This window comes from Schistocerca serialis, chromosome 2 (assembly GCF_023864345.2).
Source record: "Schistocerca serialis cubense isolate TAMUIC-IGC-003099 chromosome 2, iqSchSeri2.2, whole genome shotgun sequence".
Taxonomy (NCBI): Eukaryota; Metazoa; Arthropoda; class Insecta; order Orthoptera; family Acrididae; genus Schistocerca; species Schistocerca serialis.
Window position 1 is genome coordinate 762,275,277 of NC_064639.1, and position 20,357 is coordinate 762,295,633.

General features: G+C 38.2%; 1 protein-coding gene across 1 annotated transcript in view; it reads right to left on the bottom strand.

Moving 5' to 3' along the window:
* Positions 1-416: 416 nt before the first annotated feature.
* The window catches only part of LOC126457977 (uncharacterized), a 104,030-nt gene continuing 84,089 nt past the window's right edge, over positions 417-20,357 (bottom strand). Inside the window, exons 2-4 of the mRNA XM_050094739.1 lie at positions 14,265-14,703; positions 8,016-8,267; positions 417-2,794 (exon numbers count right to left, since the gene is read on the bottom strand). Coding sequence (XP_049950696.1) covers positions 2,769-2,794; positions 8,016-8,267; positions 14,265-14,703 — 717 coding nt within the window. The 3' untranslated portion in view covers positions 417-2,768. The remainder of the gene's footprint in view (positions 2,795-8,015; positions 8,268-14,264; positions 14,704-20,357) is intronic.

Here is a 20,357-nt window from a genome sequence, read left to right on the forward strand (position 1 = left end):
ATTAAGGGATCACCAATTTAGTATTGGAGGGCAGTGTGGAGGGTAAAAATCGTAGAGGGAGACCAAGAGATGAATACACTAAGCAGATTCAGAAGGATGTAGGTTGCAGTAGGTACTGGGAGATGAAAAAGCTTGCACAGGATAGAGTAGCATGGAGAGCTGCATCAAACCAGTCTCAGGACTGAAGATCACAACAACAACAACAACAACAACAACAACAACAACAATGTCTAAGCAATTAGTATTTTCAAATCAGAGAAGTAACCACTTTAACACATAGGTTCTTTTAGTAACAAGAGTCAGTTTTTTTACTAATAATTGTAAATACTTTTTAATTTTACTTTATACCATTTAGGTACTTGTACAACAAATTCACATACATATTTTTATGTGTATCACTTCAAAATATATTGTACATTTTTTTGAACACTGGAAGTACAAACAATATCACAATGTAGAAAAGGAATGGATATATGGTATTTTTACAATGAAATACGTAACACTCAGCAGCATATCATATAATGGTATCAGTAAAATATTCTTAAATTGCACATATACATAAATATATGATACCTTTTGATATGGCTGCCAAAAATGTTTTACACAGAATATATATAATTTAATTTTTATAACATAAAGGCACACACAACATAATGTATGATGTATATCAAAGATAGAAGAACTTTTATTTACAGAAATTTATGTGGTAATGGAAAATCGTGGATGGAATACACACAGTGCAAGGTGCGAAAACAAGCATCCTCTTATGCTGTGTTGAGGAACTAAGAGACACATTAAAAATAGTTGAACACACACACACACACACACACACACACACACACACACACACACACACACACACACACACACACACTAGTTACACCACAGAGCTTGGGGAGTGGAGTGTAGCACTGTGTGTCCAATGAAGAATGAGAGCAAGCACACACAGCAGTTTCAATGTTCAACTTCTGTGAGTCTCTCAGCTACTCTTTTCCAGCATACAGTGATTAACTGTATTTACTCCACTGTTATACGTACTGAAAAATGCATCATTGAAAATTATAATACAGTAAACATCTGAACACATTAATCTTACACACTTGTCTCCCTGGCACAAAGTGAGATCTGAGTTTATACTGCAATACTTGCAAATTTTGCTCATACTTTGACTCTTACATTATTCAATCTGTCTGGCAAGAGCTGTCACTTCTCTAACTTTAATTTTTCAAAACAATATAACATTTAGATATCAATCACACAAATTTAGGCCACGAAATCATCAACTAGATTCAGATAAAATTAAGAATCATTTTGCACATATAGCAAAAATGAAGATATATCAATGAAAATAATCAATGTTTGAAAATATGAAGTACTAGGATAGATAAAAAACCTACTCACCAAGTGGCAGCAGGAAAAAATACATAACAAATAAGTGTAAACGTGTGACCATTCAGTGCCAGTGGCTTCTTCTTTGGGTTGAAGGGAAAGGAAGAGGGATGAAGGAAAAAGACTGGTGTGATTTAGGAAATGGGAAGAGTTACAGAAAAGTCGACCAGAACTCTGGGTTAGAGGGGACACATTGGATGGGATGAGAAGGAAACTTTGATCTGCAGCTCTGGATGACTTTTCTGTTACTCTTCTCATATCCTAAACCTCACTAGTCCTCGTCTTTTGTCCCGTGTCCTTTCCCTTCAATCCTTACGCCAGAAGAAGGAACCAATGGCTCCAAAAGCTCACATGTTTACACATCTTTCTTATGTGTTTTATTCCTACCACCACTTCACGTGTAGACTTTTTTTTTTTTTAATCTATCTTATTAGATAATAAAAATAGAAAATATGCTGTACAAGCAGGCTACTGACGTGTTCACTTCATAAAATATTTTCCTTTCTGAAATTATCCCTGAAGTGCTATACTCCTAAATTCTTAACCAAAATAGTATCATCATTTTATGCTGAAATTTGTAGTTGAATCTATGCAAGGCAGAACCAATACAATCTGTTAAGAATTTTCATCAGCATTTGACTTGAATCGTAAAAGCAATCACAAGATGCAGCCCTTTGTGGCATTGCTTCTGTCTAGCAATATAATTAAAAACAGTCCATCAGTTAAGAGCCAGAGACCAAAACATTGTGAATGTTTCCCTCATTCCATTATTTATTTACAGACTTACTTCTGAGAGACACAATCCCTCCACATACACACTCAGTGCACTGTAAATCCATGAGAAGATAGTAGATAGCAAGGTTTTCTTCAAATGTGTTCTGTTTTCTATTCAATTTCCTCAACTGAGAGCCTCGTCTCACATTATGACAAACAAACAATTCTTTTGATACTATTAACCAACAGTACAAAAATTAAAATATCACTTTTCAACAGATCTTTAAAATTCAATTTTTAAAAAAATATCACTATATATGGCATTCACAGTTTATGCTAGTGTGCTACAATGAAAAATCAGTTCTAACAGTATTTTTTGAGTGATCCACATTTGTTTTTGAACACAAAACACAGAATATAGCACAGTACACATTTTTATACATAAATGATTGATGCAATCATTGCTTTTAATAAAGTTCTATGTGATGCTATAATAAGTAATAAACCATTTTTATAATACTTTCTAAGGCACCATATAGCGAAATGTTTCAGTCACAAAGGGGACTTATGATGATACAGGAGCTGCAGGAAGTGATGTCATTTAAATGATTTGTTCCTTATCCAGTGAAATGAGGTACCATCAGTGTCATCCACTTATTCTTCCTCTATAAGTAATTGGCTTCCAAATAATCTGTAAAGTATTACATATTTGTGTGAAGATAATGTATAACAGTCAGTAGACAGGTTTAAAATCTTATAACTGTTTTTTATTTCAATGTATGCTTAGATCCAGGACCAGCTCTATATATTTAGCCAAGCTAGATGAGTAATTTATCACTTATTGGTTATTATAATACTACATTGTAAAGAAATGTATTTTCGATGGATCATCCAGTTATTGTAATATGCCAGAAGACTGTTTAGTAGCACTTTTGAGAGAGTTAATTATAAAAACAGAGGACCAACAGAAAAATAGAAAACTGACAAATTAATGTAATAAAGCAGTCATGAGGTAGAACAACAGTAATAATACTGCCTCCGGCCACATTAAGATCGTCAAGAATTTTTTTTGCTGTTGTAATTTGCTTGGTGCAGGATGGAAAGGAAATTTATCCACTCTTCCAATGGTAAGGCAATACACGCATAGTGGCTGCTATTCCGGCATTGACAACTGAAGTGTTTCACTGAAGCAGAGCTGCACAAGACTGGTGGTGTGTGGCCCAGTGGTAATACTGTTATGTTATTACACTGGTCATAAGGCAAGTCTGCTAATAATGTGAACAGGAAGTGAATCTAATTTACTTCAGTTTTCTGGATTTATGTCCTATATTTGGCATTCTCTGAATCGTGACTTAACTAATTTACCTATGCGAGAGCCGGACCTGCTTAAATCTTTTAATGAAGAACCACAATACATGTGAAATGAGACCAAGAACTACAATAACACTGAGGGCAGCTAATGCACCATGTTTCTGTAAACTAACAACCTTTATGAGTTATCGGCAGATTGGATCAGTGAATCATATTGTGATGTGTGATAAGACAGCTTAGCTGGTAGTGCTAATTATGAAATGCAAAATATTCACATTCAAATGCCAGTTCTGTCATATTTTAGCTTCTCTCTAATATTAATAAGCAAAATTAAATATAATTTACACATGCTTTAAAGAATTTTAAAAAATTATGTCAATCAAGAGAAAATTACTTGACTCCAGAATGAACCCTTAGCCCAGCAACAAGCCAGTTCTTCATGAAATCCTTTCTTCCAGAATTGCTAGTCCTGCAAGCTATGCACAAGAGGTACTGTGAAGTTTGGAAAATATGAGAGAAATATTAGCTGAACTGATGCTGTGAGGATGAGTTGTGTCATGCCTGTACAGCTTAGTTGGCAAGCACGATTCCCAGTTCCAATCCCCAAATGACACACAATTAAAACAGATACAAAGTTTCTAAAAAGTACATGTTTCACAAGCAAAACTGTAATTAATGTACTACAGAAAAAGGAGTCTCACTATACTATATATCCAGGGGTGGCCAAGAATTTGGCTCACATGCTTTGCCTTGGCACAAGTGTCATAGTGCTTAGCCTAGCTAGCACATTTCCCCTATCGCCCATGTTTTCTCAGCATGAATAGGGAGAAATTGTGACTGTGCTGTATTGAAATGGCAATGCAGCTGCACAGCCTAGGACTTGGTTTTATATTTCACATTTCTCAACAACACTGATCAAAAGAAAAACAAATTTTCAGTGTTATTTAATTACTTTTAGCGCACTGAAGACATATAATTTGTATCTGGTACAAACTGTTAGCATACAGACAGACACAGAGAATTTCATGGATTTTCACACTCAAATTGCCACATAATCATGACTGACTTAGTTTTGTAATTGAAAAAACCTCTTTCACATGCATAAGTTGATCGAAATATTGTAGCACTTTTGCAACCTTATTACGGAGGCTGAGGAAAGCAATGCAGAACACCTTGCAGTGTCTTACTGTAGGTAGTGTGCAGTCAAATCCAATTAAAATTTAAAGTCTCCAATCCATTATGGATGTTCTAATTTCTGTTCCTGCAATCCTTTTTCTTCATAAATTCAACAACAGCAGGTCTCAAATTGAAAAATCATTGTACGCATGCCCCTTGACTTAACCAGCATACTTGGCAGTAATATGTAGTCTCCATACTCTTTGATTGACTCCACTAAAAACTGTTGCAACTGACACATTGCGTGCAACTTCAGAAATTTTGCTATTTGCACAATCAATTTTTTTCACGTGCTGCATGCCTACAAATTTAGCACAAGGTACTTTTGATGTACAGGACAATGAATCCCATCTGTCGATCACATAAGTTTTTGCTCTTTCATTGCCAAGTAAATCTTTAAACTCTTTTTGCATCATACTGTAGTGTCATTTCATAGCAAATTTGGAGTACAATTTGCTTATGCGAGTGCATAATATATATCAAGCATTCTCTTCCCTAACTTCTCTCATTCCCATCCATTTTTAAAGGCTTGTTACAATAGATCACTACACTGCTTTTGGCGCAAGCAGCCACTGGATCTGTTCATGTCCTTCATATCATGAACAAATAGCAAAGGGTAAACAGCGCTTACATGAAGATTCTGCTGATCCGAAGGGAATTGTCTCGACCGAAAACTGCTACACCGCAATACCAAATGAAATGCACTCTACCAGATACTTCCGGGAAGGAATGACCAAACAAATCGAAGACAGGCTGTGCCTTGGCCCACTTGCGGACCACACATCCTGCATGCATGGAGTTTGGCACACCGCGACTGGCCCTGATGCAAAGTATCGCATACAGTCCTCACAGGAAACAGCACTTTCCGAATCTAAACAATTTACAGAAAGAGGTGTCAATGAGGTATTCTTTTTAATTTCTCTAGAACTTCCATGATTTCTCAGTTTCTTGACTTATATCTTGCACCAGAATAGAGCATACAGCATTCAAATTATTAGGCAAGGATATAAAGTCTGCTTAGAAATTAGGTTTTTATCTTGTATTTTGCTTGTGCATACCACTGTTACTGCAAAACTTACAGTCACTATTAGCAAATAAGATAGTTAAAAACTCAATCTCAGTGTAATAGTGAGTCTATGAATTTAAAGATGTCAAGAGTGCCCTTTTTTTGCAAAATAAATCCATCTCCGTAGCAGAAGGTGGCTAATGCATTATTAGAGTAAAGGCCTTCAGTCTAAAAGTAGCTGTGTCAAACATTTGGTGAAGAGATTTTTGTTTACAAGAAGCAAGATTTTGGCATATAGTTCATGACCAAACAATATATAAGTAATTTACACAATAAAACACTTTACCAACTACATTTACTCATACACTCACATTTTTAAGTGCAATGATTTACACTGGATTTGTATATGGGGCCCCTCTCTCTCTCTCTCTCTCTCTCTCTCTCTCTCTCTCTCTGTGTGTGTGTGTGTGTGTGTGTGTGTGTGTGTTGTTCTGCTTCTCTTGTCCTGCAGCCATCTTTTTTTTATTATTTTAAAGTATTGTGTCTCCTCCATAGCATAGAAATTAATACATATGTACAACATTACAAACAAACAAACAAACAAACAAAAACACACACACACACACACACACACACACACACACACACACACACACACACACACACACACACATATACATAAATAACTGCATTTGAAAGTGGAAAAAAATTGCTGAAATGCATCAAAATATGCATGCAGAAATGTAACTAGTGTGCTGTTTCATTATTTAAATAATTAATGACTAGGCAGGAGGCTTTTGAAAAACACTGATCATGAGGAATTAAATTAAGTGTATGCAACTCTGGGTAAAAACTTAATCTCCCAATAGTGACTGATAGAGTGAAGGCCTGTGGCATTGCTAAATGTGCTCTATCTTTTGATTTGGGATGTTAAGTTCAGCTTACCCCTTGGTGTTTACCTGCCAGTGTAGTATTTCATAAAATCAACTGTTTTAACAAGCGCTATGAACGAAACTTGCAAGCTAATCACTTCCGTTATGACAAGTCTAATTGGTGGCACAATTTGCACATGTCTGCACACTGCAGCCTCTGTTCTTGGTGGCAGGTTCTGAACTATATCAGAAATCATCAAGAATGCCTTTAGAACGACGAAGATGCCATTATCAACAGGGCACTGAGGTTGAACAGGGTCACGTAAAAGGGCTATGGCAAGCTGGATGTTTCTTCCGCAATATTGCAGATAGACTTGGCAGGAATGCAGTCACTGTACACGACTGCTGGCAGTGGTGGTCACGGGAAGGTAGTCACAAGAAGACTGGGCTCCAGAAGACCATGTGTCCGTACCGAGAGGGAACACCGTCACGTTCAGTGTTTGGCTGTTGTGCATCCTACTGAGTTTGCAGGGGCAATTCGAGAAGCAGTTGGCACCACAGTGACACAATGAACTGTTACAAATCAGTTACTTTGAAGACAGCTATGAGACAGACACCCTGTAATCTGCATTCCACTGAGCACAAACCACTGTCATTTGCAACTTCAGTGGTATCAAGTGATGGCTCATTAGAGGATGGAGTGGAGATCTGTTGTGTTTTCTGATAAAAGCTGGTTCTGCCTCAGTGACAGACATGGCCACGCCTTAATTAGGAGGAGGCTAGGAGAGTGCCTGCAACGAACGTGTCAGTGGCCTAGGCACACTCGACCTGCAGCTGGAGTTACTGTCTGGGGCACGATTTCACATGACAGCAAGAGTACCCTCGTGGTTATCCCACACACACTGACTGTAAATTCCTATGTCGGTCTGGTAATTTGACCCATTGTGCTGCCATTTGTAAGCAGCATTCCAGTGGGTGTTTGCCAAGAGGATAACATTCGCCCACATGTATTATTGAACCTAACATGCTCTATAGAGGGTTGACATGTTGCCTTGGCCTGCTCGATCACAAAAACTCTCTCCAATCGAGCCCATAGGGGACATCATTGGAAGACAACTCCAGCGTCATCCATGACCAGCACTGTCCGTCCTCGTATTGACAAACCAAGTGCAACTGGCATGTGTCCATCCTGCAACATCCGGCACGTGTATGACCCAATGCTTGCATTCAACATTTATTATTGTACTAGTATTTTACGTTTGCAATGGCTTTTCTTACACTTACATTAATCTGTGATCTTGGAACACTAATCACTTAAATGGGTTACCTAGACAAATGAATTCCCAAAATTTTAGAAACTTAGAAGAATTATTTCTTGGTGCTGAGATTTTTTTTCACGAGTGTATTTTACCATATACATATATATAGCAATGGAATTAATATCGAAAGATGAACATTATCATACAGGTACAAATGAAATAAGCATGATGAAAGATAAAAGAATTCTTAAGTTTAGTTTGAGCAAATACTAAGAAGTACTTCTCTACCTGCAACATCATTGAATCCTTCCTCCCTGAGTGCAGATATCAATTTATTCAGTTTTGCTTCCTTAGGCTTCAATCCTACCCATTCTTCCAAAAGGTACTGGACACATACATCACTGTTTTCTCCATAAACAAGAACACGCATACGAATATTATTAATGCATTTTGTAAGACCTAATGTATGTGCTAAACTCGTCCATCCTTGAGCTGCTCTATAGTTTCTTCTGACAACATTCATCATTTCTGTTGTCAACTCTGCCAAAGGAAAACAAATCTTGTTAAATCATCATAAAAATAAAATTCTCAATAAAACACCGCTAAGAGAAATTGCTCTTGCAAACACTTTGTTTGTTAGAACTATCCTTTCTTGCAAGTGATACATGACGATGAAAAATTTATCACAGTTTTAGGATTTCCTCTATCATTAGAAGTATTACACTGATTTATCAATAGCTCTTTTTTTTATTGTGTCACATATGAACACCCAATACCCACTCCAGGTACATGACAGACACAAACTGATCAGCATTCTACCCTCTTGCATTATCTATGACTGTCTACCAAAGCTGGAGCAAGATTTTAATTCCAACATTGTTGACATAACCATTCTGGCATTCACCAGAAGTGATTTATGGTTATTTGGGGAGACTTTTATTCAGGCTGAGGACAAGAATCTGTGACCTACTCCTTCCAAATTAGGATCTTCTATATTAAAATTGCACAATTTAATTAGCAACTAAATATATGTTCAAGGATGATCCAGTGTAATATCTGAATGTCCGTTTTTGAACAGGAATGAAGTGCTATTTGTAGCCAGACATATCTTGTAATGCGTTAAAAATTAATGCAGGAGAAAGAAGACATCTACAACATCATTACTTCCCATAATATTCATGGACTCAGTTTCCACATTTCCCACTATTGCCACTAATCTATTCTAGCACAAGATAATTAAAGAGAGACTGATAAGATTAAAATTTAAGAATAAAGAGTTAGTCCTCTTCACAAAACAAAAAGTTACAAATTCCTGATAAGTGCAACTGAATCTATAAAAGCAAGACAGGAGACAGACTGAAAGAAATAGATTTTACATTGAGAAATGAAAACACATACTACAGTGAGTGTACCCTGTTCCACTGCCATCGGAATTTGCTGCACAGAATTTTTCTATACAGGGTGATCGAGGAGGAACGGTCAATATTCAGCGATGTGACAGGAATGATGATTTGAAGCAAAGAAGTCTATTAAACACAGACTCTGAAATGAATACATTAAGATCTATGAGTACTACTTCATCTTTGATACTGCAAAGCAGATATCTTCTAATGCAAGCTCTTTGCTTTCCATGTTTTGAGAGGAGGTATTATGGGTGAAAACAAGAAAAAATTGTCCAGTAAACATGGGCTTTACACACATCTTAAGAGCTATGAGCACTTTTTCTGTAGAAGAGATGTGTTTCACAGTAGTAAAGACGAACAAGTGCTTATAGCTCTTAAGGTGTGCATTTTTGAGCCCAGGTTTGCTCGACATTTTAGCTACGAGGTGTGTGTGTGTGTGTGTGTGTGTGTGTGTGTGTGTGTGTGTGTGAAAATAATTGGCCATTATATGGCTGAGGAAATTTTCTGGGTAGCACTTCGGGCAAAATGGAGAACTAACACACTTAAATCTCCATCTGTACATAGCTGGAACCAAATATATGTGTTACAAATTTAACATTTTATGCAGTATCACCTCGCAATGATAGTAATGCAATCAATCATTAAAAGAAAAGGTGATTTAAAATTCACTCTTACTCTGCCTGTAATGAGCTAACTGTATATTAGTTGACTTCGTTTATCATATACGAGAAAAAGTTTTAATTGTCATGTTGGAAATATGAAGTTACATAATTAATTTTTTGTTTGTTTGCAAGTGTGTTTGCAGACCTGGTACACAGCAAAATCCCCATGCCACCATATCAAAAAACACCGCTACAGGAGCCAAAACAAAATAGTACAAACGATCAATAAAAGTCGAGTATCGTGCGGTAAATCTTTTCTGCATTTGGAGCGGAACGACGCTATAACAACCCAAGCTGTGTTCGTCGAAGTGTACAACAATAATGCGCCATAATACGGCACAGTGGTTAGATGGCACAGACAATTCCAACATGGAACAAAGTGGCAGACTACATCTTCATAAAGAACCAAGAAAGATTACTGCATAATAGGTGTAAAATACAGTGTAGGGCTATAGATAGAGAGATGCTGAATGAAACACATTTTGCTGTCAAGATAGGAATGTGTAACGCCTTCAATGACTACTGTAGCAGAATACTGTCAAATGACATTTCACAAAATGCAAAGAAATTCTGGTCATACGTAAAGGCTGTAAGTCGCATCAAAGTTAGTGTCCAGTCACTAGCCAGTGAGACAGGAACTGAAATTGATGGTAGCAAAGTAAAAGCTGAAATGGTTAACTCCATCTTCCAATGTTCCTTTACAAAAGAAAACCCAGGAGAATTGCCCCAATTTAATCCTTCTACTACTAAAAAGATACATGAAAAAAGCTGAAATCGTTAAAACTGAACACAGATCCAGGGTCCGATGGAAACCCTGTCAGATTCTATACTGAATTTATGGCTGAGTTAGCCCCTCTTCTAACAATAATCTATCAGAAATCCCTCAAACAAAAAAACTATGCCCCGTTCTTGGAAAATGGCATGGGTCACACCCGTCTACAAGAAGGGTAGTAGAAGTGATCCACATAACTACTGTCCAATATCCTTGACACAGATTTGTTGTGAAATCTTAGAACATATTTTGAGCACAAATGTAATGAGGCATCTTCAACAGAATAACCTCCTCAACACCAATCAGCATGGATTTCAAAAACATTGATCATGTGAAATGCCACTTGCACTTTTCTCACATGATCTACTGAAAGCTATCCAGGTAACCAGGTAGATGCAGCGTCTCTTGATTGCCAAAAAGCCTCTGACTCAGTACTGCATCTATGCTTATTGTCAAAAGTACGATCATATGGGGTACCAAGTGATATTGGTGACTGGATTGAGGACTTTTTGGTAGGGAGGGCACAACATATTATCTCAAATGGAGAGTCATTGCCACATGTATAAGTAACTTCGGGTGTGCTCCAGGGAAGTGTGTTGGGACCCTAGCTGCTCATGTTGTATATTAACGGCCTTGCAGACAATACTAATAGCAAAATCAGGTTTCTTGCAGATGATGCAGCTACACATGGGATCAGAAGTATCCGGGCACCCCAAAAACATACTTTTTCATGTTAGGTGCATTGTACTGCCACCTACTGCCAGGTACTCCACATCAGCAAATAGTCTTTAGACATTGTGAGAGAACAAAACGGGGTGCTCTGCGGAACTCATGGACTTCAAACATGGACAGGTGATTGGGTGTCACTTGTGTCATATGTCTGTACATGAGATTTCCACACATCCGTTGGTCCACTGTTTCCGATGTGATAGTGAAGTGGAAACATGAAGGGATATGTACAGCACAAAAGCGTACAGGCCAACCTCGTCTGCTGACTGACAGAGACAGCCGACAGTTGAAGAGGGTTGTAATGTGTAATAGGCAACATCTATACAGACCATCACACAGGAATTCCAAACTGCATCAGGATCCACTGCAAGTACTATGACAGTTAGGCGGGAGGTGAGAAAACTTGGATTTCACGGTTGAACAGCTGTTCATCAGCCACAAATCATGCTGTTAAATGCCAAACACCACCTCACTTGGGGTAAGCAGAGTAAACATTGGATGACTGAACAGTGGAAAAATGTTGTGTGGAATGACGAATCATGGTACACAACGTGGCGATCTGATGGCAGGATGTGGGTATGGCGAATGCATGGTGAACATCATCTGCCAGCTTGTGTAGTGTCAATAGTAAATTTCGGAGGCAGTGGTGTTATGGTGTGGTCGTGTTTTTCATGGAGGGGGCTATAGAACACATTTGGGATGTTTTGGAATGCCGTCTTCGTGCCAGGCCTCACCGATCGACATAGATACCTCTCCTCAGTGCAGCACTCCGTGAAGAATGGGCTGTCATTCCCCAAGAAACCTTCCAGCACCTGATTGAATGTATGCTTGTGAGAGTGAAATCTGTCATCAAGGCTAAAGGGTGGGCCAACACCATATTGAATTCCAGCATTACAGATGAAGGGCACCACAAACTTGTAAGTCATTTCAGCCAGGTGTCTGGATACTTTTGATCACATGGTGTACCTATAATAAAGTACTAGCTGAGGGAAGCTGTACAAATATTGAGTCAGGCCTTGATAAGATTTCAATGCGGTGCAGAGATCGGCAACTTGCTCTAAATGTTCAGAAATGTAAAATTTTGCACCTCACAAAACGAAATTAAAACATAGTAACCTGACTGCAATATCAATGAGTCACTGTTGGAATTGGCCAACTCATAGAAATATCTGGGTGTAACACTTTGTAGGGATAGGAAATTGAATGATCACATAGGATCAGCCATGGGTAAAGCAAGTGATAGACTTTGGTTTACTGGTAGACTACTGGGGAAGTGCAAGCAGTCTACAAAACAGATTGCTTACAAATAACTTGTGCAAGCCAGCCTAGAATATTGCTCAAGTGTGTGGGACCCATACCAGATAGGACTAACGGGGGATATTGAACATATACAGAGAAGGGCAGCACGAATGGTCACAGGTTTGTTTAATCTGCGGGAGCATGTCACAGAAATATTGAAGCAACTGACCAGGCAGACTCTTGAAGACAGACGTAAACTATCCTGGGAAACTCTATTAATGATGTTTCATGAATCAACTTTAAATGATTACTCTAGGGATATACTACAACCCCCTACGAATGGATCATGAGGGTAAGCTTACAATAATTACTGCATGCACAGAGGCAGTCAAACAATCATGCTTTCCACACTCCATATGTGAATGGACAGGTAGAAACCCTAATAACTGGTACAATGGGATGTGCTGTCTGCCTTGCAACTCACAATGGTTTGCAGAGTATAGATGTAGATGAAATTGTGAGCGATGTGGAGGCCCTGAAGCTAGATGACCGGAGTATCACAACTGAGGTCATAATAGAAAAAAAATGAAAATCAGCTGCTCATTAGTTTTCAACATCTTACATGACACTTTGAAGCTCATCGCCCTCTACATTCCACAACTGCTCACACCCATTCAAGAAGCCTGCCAAACTTATGTAGCAGTGGAAATTTTGTGGCTGTGCGAGTGAATCCAGACAACTCCTTTAGCCCCTAATAACCATAAGCGAGTGCTGGGAGTATCACTACGACCCAAAGGCAAAGGAGCATAGCAAACAGTGGAAACATATGGATTCACCACTGCAGAAAAGGCAAAGACATGCCATTATTTGGTTAGGCGATGCTGAGTGTATTTTTGGGACTAACACGGTGTGGCAACTTGAGGGGAAAAATTTGACGGGTGCATATTAACAAGACTGTGTACACAGAGCATTGTAGGAAGCTGTCCAAGGAGGTATTTTTGTTCCACGACAATGCCCCAGCTCATTCTGCACAGGACATAGCCATGGATGCTACTTCCTTGGGCTATCAGGTTTCTCACCCTCCCCAACCCTCCCTCCAACTCTCCTGACATGGCTACCAGAACTTTCATACTCTTCACTCAGATAATGCACTGGTCAGCAGATATTTAAAGACTGACAAGGAGGCGATTTTCAATTTGGAATGTTTCATGAATAGCCAAAGTGCAAACTTCTACAACCAAGGTCACTGGCACAGAGCATGTAGGCACATCCACACAAGAACTCAGAAGTGAAAAATAATCATGTATCTAAACTTGAAAACACATTACCCACAATAAAATGTAGTGCTTAGGGCTATTAAGGGCTTATAATTCTGAAATATATTGCAAATATACATAAGATGAAGTTTGCAGAATTTCATTACGACTTTTAAATACATACGTGGATATCCAATCACACTTAAATCTTCTGGCAGTTTAACAATTATTTCTGCACCATAACAGGCACTCAATATTAACATGCAATTAAAGTGAGAAATGTGGAAAATAATTTCATTTTTACTATCATTAACTGGTAAATGATCTAGTGTGTTAGACTAAAAATACGAAAATAACACATCTTTACAATGTATGGGCATCAAGAATAAGTACATTATCATGATCACTACTTTAGAGAACAGGTAAATAAGGGTTACTGGTCTTTAGAATTACAAAGCCTAATTACGTTTGCTTACCACGGTCATCATCTTTTGTATTTTCAGTGTTTTTCTTCTCAGACTTTTTAGTATTATCTGAGTCAAATTTTCTTTCAGAAACATTTCTTTTGTCATCCTCATTAACTGTGTTGTTTTGGTCCTGCAGGCAAAGATCTGTTTCTTGTCTAACTCCATCAGTTGCCTGTGGATCTTTCAGCAGAGCATCAACCAGCCACGGATAATCGTGTTCGAGAGCATTAATGAAACTTCTGAATGCTTCGCTACCCTTTTCAGGCAACAAATCCAGCAACCGGTCTACCCTTTCAGCATCGCAAGGTGCAGAATTAACCCTCTGGTACTCATCTCGATCCAAGACACCTTCCTGCAGCAGCTCTGCAGCAATGTGGTCAAATACCAAGTTGTCCCTCAAATCATGTCGAGCTGCTCTAAGCCGTGCCAAATCTATTGCATCCATCATCTGTTGTAAAAGATAAAACAAATCTATCAGTCAGTCTCAAATGAAATAATTTATCACTACCTATTTCTGGCACTAAGTAAAGTGTGAAGTAATTATACTGATTTCTAAGTAACTGACTCATATAACATCAACACAGATGACTTACAATATTTCTACAAATATCTTCATTAGATCATATAGCACATCTTCCTCCATCACAAGGAATTTTATAGCATATGGTCTGTTCCATACATAAAGCAAACAACTGTAAATGTATTGTCTTAAAACACTACAGCTTTTTCCAACCTGCAAGTGAGCATGCCATATGGATAACTATCTCCATTCTCCCTTCCTCTACCCCCTGTGTTGGTTCCTAAATAAAACTGATGCAAACATTATTATTACTAAAAAAAAGTGTAGTAAATGATTGTAAAAATTATGACTAAAACATTAATTCAACAGAAATGGACGAGACTATTTTACCTCTATTAGCATAATTCTGAGCTATATTTAAAGTGCTTCGAAAGTCACACACTCTACATCTTTAATTGCCCCTGAGACAGTAATGATATTGACGAAAATATTAGAGGTTATGGGATGCAGCAATTTATATCTTTCCATTTGCTGATGTTTCAAGTGAGTTAACATTTAATTATCTCGAATCTAGAATACAGTGGTTGCTCCATATAATAGCTATTCCTATGCTGTGGATAGTTGCCACTGTAGACAACTGTAACAGTCAAATAAAGCACCGGAAGTGAGCCGGAAAACTATTAGGGTAGTTACTTTATTTGCAAATATGTTGTTTCCGGAGGTACACACCTATTAATTTCTTGAGTGTGGGAAAGGATTTCTACTGAGTAAAATATGCAAACAAAAACATTGCTCTTGGACATTTGTTTTTAATTCAGATCGTTAAATGTTTTATAATAATTTGTGTAAGTGACTCGATTTTCTTACGAGTGTGACAGTGACAATGTGTATTCTGTGATTTGCTTTCCAAAGAAGATTCACAGGTCGCATGTTTAACCCACGGTTAGCGATGTATGCTCTACCTCTTCTCCATTGATAACCGCCTTTACTGTAGCATGACATTAAATAATAAATATAGTGTCATTAATAACAGTTCTGGGTATCGCCGTCTACTTTTTACTGCCTTTTAAACTGCGTTACTTTAATGTTGGTTATTTTGGTGACAGCCAACAGGCCTTATTTCGGAAAACATCATAAACTATTTGAAAGGTCAGATTACTTAATATTTCCTGTAGGTTTCAAGCACTTTTGTCATTGTTGATAGTTGTTTACATTAGTATCTTGTCTGTATACTGACAGAAAAGACTCAGTGGATGCGTAGCAATTGACATAATGGAAGGTTGTACGCCAACCTGTTACCATTGGAAGCCATGCTGCTCTACACACTCCGTGCACTTTCTGTTTGTAAACAGACAAGCACTGTTTATGTTCGCCTGTATTAGTGTTACCCAACAGTTACCGCATAATTATACAGCCATTACCTTCGTTCACAGCAAATCAGCGCCCCTGTTGCCTCCCGCATGCAAACAGATCCTACGCGACGCTTCTGTATCAAATACGCGTGGGTGCAGCCAACACAATAAATGAAAATGGCAATAGTACACGGGCACCTGTCATCCGCCACTTCTTCGTATCCCTTTTTCAGGGCGACAGTGGTGCGGTGAAAGTTGGTTGATTTTCAGAATAAGATCGGAAACATTCACTCAAAGCTTGTCGAAAAGAAGATAAATTAACGATGGCTGAGGCTCACACACGGTTCCCCCACCACCTTCTCGGTGTGACAGGCACCGCTTGCGGGCGGCAAAAGAAGAAAAAGAGTGGTGCCGCGAAAGGTTGTTTACTTCTTTTCGGCAGTAGCTAAACTAGAACACTGGTTACAGATATTTTCAAAACTTAAAAAAGTTGATTTAACAGTGAATAACGATTACTCATCAAGTATGAAACATAATTAGTACGGTACTGCCGACATTCCATCAACTTATTTAGCATTCTTGTATCTCGTCGTGTACAATGACATAGGATTTCTCACACGTGGTATTACGTAGATAATAGTAGATATAAAAGTTTTCCAACTACACATTGGCTACTAAAATATTCTTATGCAGAATACTCACAAAGGCCAGAATATTCTAAATTAGAGTAATAAAAGAGGTTTTATTACATCTGTGTGAATACAGTTTATTTTAGCACACGAGCACTTCATTTTACTATAATGAAGGAAATAAGCTTTTCTACTAGGCATGCTGATGATTCCAGCATTCTTAACGCTGCAAGTTCCTGGTGTTCCTTCAGAACACAGTGAGTATCATGAATATAAATACACGGTAGGGTCATTATTAGTCGCTTGAAAATTATTTGTCATTCCTTTGATTACATTAATAGCTCTCTTTTGGAACATAAATTAGTGTTTAGCCAGGCAGGTATTCTCCCCAAAACCTGCATGCTTGCAATTAGGAACTTAACACTACACCAACACTACAGAAATTTTTAAGCATTGAAAGAACATAACAGTAGTGACTTACTTTTTTGTTTAACAATTCTGTAGGTTTCCGCTACCTTAAATGTGCATCTAGGCGTAAAACTAAAATTTAGTATGAGGGGCTTGTTCCATCTTACACTGTAAAAAGTTCTGTTGTTAGGTTGGTTTCCAGTTTGTTTGTTATATTGCTCAAGTTCATCCAAACTGTTTCTTTCTTTTTATGTCATTCGCAATTAATTTGTTGTCCCTAAACCAAAAACTTGCTTCTTCTGTAGCTGCTGTGACTCTCTCGTGTAGGTCAAGTTTCATTCATAGCTTTAACAAACAGACTGTATCGTCAGCAAGCAATATTGTATTTGCTGCTCATAGATGGCTTGGTATGTCAGTTATAAATATTAATATCAGCAATGGTCCCTGTACGGAGCCCTGTTGTAGCCCTTACATGACTCTCTCGTTTGTTGGTAAGCTCTATCTATATGTTGTACCTCTATCCTGCGATACTCGTTAGAAAGATGGGATTTGAACCAATCATATGCTACCCCCCACAGAAATTTGATTCCTGAGCAATAAATTGTGATCTTTCATATCAGATGCCTTAGATAGTTCCAAAAACTGGCCAGTTTAATTCATTATTACCTGTGGAATTACTAATCAGTTTTAAAAAGTTATAGATGGTTTTGGCAGGTGAGCTATTTTTCCTGAAACAGTACTGTCCATTAACCAACTTTTGATTTTTGTTAAGGAAATGAGAGAGTCGTTCATACAGTATCCTTTCAACTAATTCTGAAAAAAAAAACAGGTACAGTGATACAGGTCGATAACCGTAGTAGGTTTTCCCGAACTTGGAGCCGCTACTTTTGATTCAAGTAGCTCCTCAGTTATGATTGTGATGTTAAGATCATTTTCCATTTTTTACAAAAAAATATTTTTATTGTACAATATCAAAGAAAAGGATTTTGGAACTTCTCTGTCCCTATAGCTTGTACAACAGCAAATTAATTTGCCAACTTGTTTTTATGTTTTGGTTGAAAGGAGCTTGTTCTCACATCCAGCAGTCTTGAAGCCAAATTTTCCATCACTGCGCCACTAAAAATAATTATTCCCTTACTTGCCGAAAATTTAACTGTCTCACAAATTCTGGATAAGCGTTCATCTGACAAGAAAGGTGGATCAGCAACAATGACAGAAAAATAACTCTGAAATGGTTCTGGAATTTGTAGTTGCAACTTGAAACCGTTAAAAACTGTTGTTGTTGTTGTGGTCTTCAGTCCTGAGACTGGTTTGATGAAGCTCTCCATGCTACTCTATCCTGTGCAAGCTTCTTCATCTCCCAGTACCTACTGCAACCTACGTCCTTCTGAATCTGTTTAGTGTATTCATCTCTTGGTCTCCCTCTACGATTTTTACCCTCCACGCTGCCCTCCAATACTAAACTGGTGATCCCTTGATGCCTCAGAACATGTCCTACCAACCGATCCCTTCTTCTAGTTAAGTTGTGCCACAAACTTCTCTTCTCCCCAATCCTGTTCAATACCTCCTCATTAGTTATATGATCTACCCATCTAATCTTCAGCATTCTTCTGTAGCACCACATTTCGAAAGCTTCTATTCTCTTCTTGTCCAAACTAGTTATCGTCAATGTTTCACTTCCATACATGGCTACGCTCCATACAAATACTTTCAGAAACGACTTCCTGACACTTAAATCAATACTCGATGTTAACAAATTTCTCTTCTTCAGAAACGTTTTCCTTGCCATTGTCAGTCTACATTTTATATCCTCTCTATTTCGACCATCATCAGTTATTTTGCTCCCCAAATAGCAAAACTCCTTTACTACTTTAAGTGTCTCATTTCCTAATCTAATTCCCTCAGCAGCACCCGACTTAATTTGACTACATTCCATTATCCTCGTTTTGCTTTTGCTGATGTTCATCTTATACCCTCCTTTCATGACACTGTCCATTCCGTTCAACTGCTCTTCCAAGTCCTTTGCTGTCTCTGACAGAATTACAATGTCATCGGCGAACCTCAAAGTTTTTATTTATTCCCCATGGATTTTAATACCTACTCCGAATTTTTCTTTTGTTTCTTGTACTGCTTGCTCAATATACAGATTGAATAACATTGGGGATAGGCTACAACCCTGTCTCACTCCCTTCCCAACCACTGCTTCCCTTTCATGTCCCTCGACTCTTATAACCGCCATCTGGTTTCTGTACAAATTGTAAATAGCCTTTCGCTCCCTGTATTTTACCCCTGCCACCTTCAGAATTTGAAAGAGAGTATTCCAGTCAACAATGTCAAAAGCTTTCTCTAAGTCTACAAATGCTAGAAACGCAGGTTTGCCTTTCCTTAATCTAGCTTCTAAGATAAGTCGTAGGGTCAGTATTGCCTCACGTGTTCCCACATTTCTACGGAATCCAAACTTATCTTCCCCGAGGTCAGCATCTACCAGTTTTTCCATTCGTCTGTAGAGAATACGCGTTAGTATTTTGCATCCGTGACTTATTAAACTGATTGTTCGGTAATTTTCACATCTGTCAGCACCTGCTTTCTTTGGGATCGGAATTATTATATTCTTCTTGAAGTCTGAGGGTATTTCGCCTGTTTCATACATCTTGCTCACCAGATGGTAGAGTTTTGTCAGGACTGGCTCTCCCAAGTCAGTCAGTAGTTCTAATGGAATGTTGTCTACTCCCGGGGCCTTGTTTCGACTTAGGTCTTTCAGTGCTCTGTCAAACTCTTCACGCAGTATCATATCTCCCATGTCATCTTCATCTACATCCTCTTCCATTTCCATAATATTGTCCTCAAGTACATTGCCCTTGTATAGGCCCCTGTATACTCCCTCCACCTTTCTGCTTCCCCTTCTTTGCTTAGAACTGGGTTTCCATCTGAGCTCTTGATATTCATACAAGTCGTTTTCTTTTCTCCAAAGGTCTCTTTAATTTTCCTTTACGCAGTATCTATCTTACCCCCAGTGAGATAAACCTCTACATCCTTACATTTGTTCTCTAGCCATCCCTGCTTAGCCATTTTGCACTTCCTGTCGATCTCATTTTTGAGACGTTTGTATTCCTTTTTGCCTGTTTCATTTACTGCATTTTTATATTTTCTCCTTTCATCAATTAAATTCAGTATTTCTTCTGTTACCCAAGGA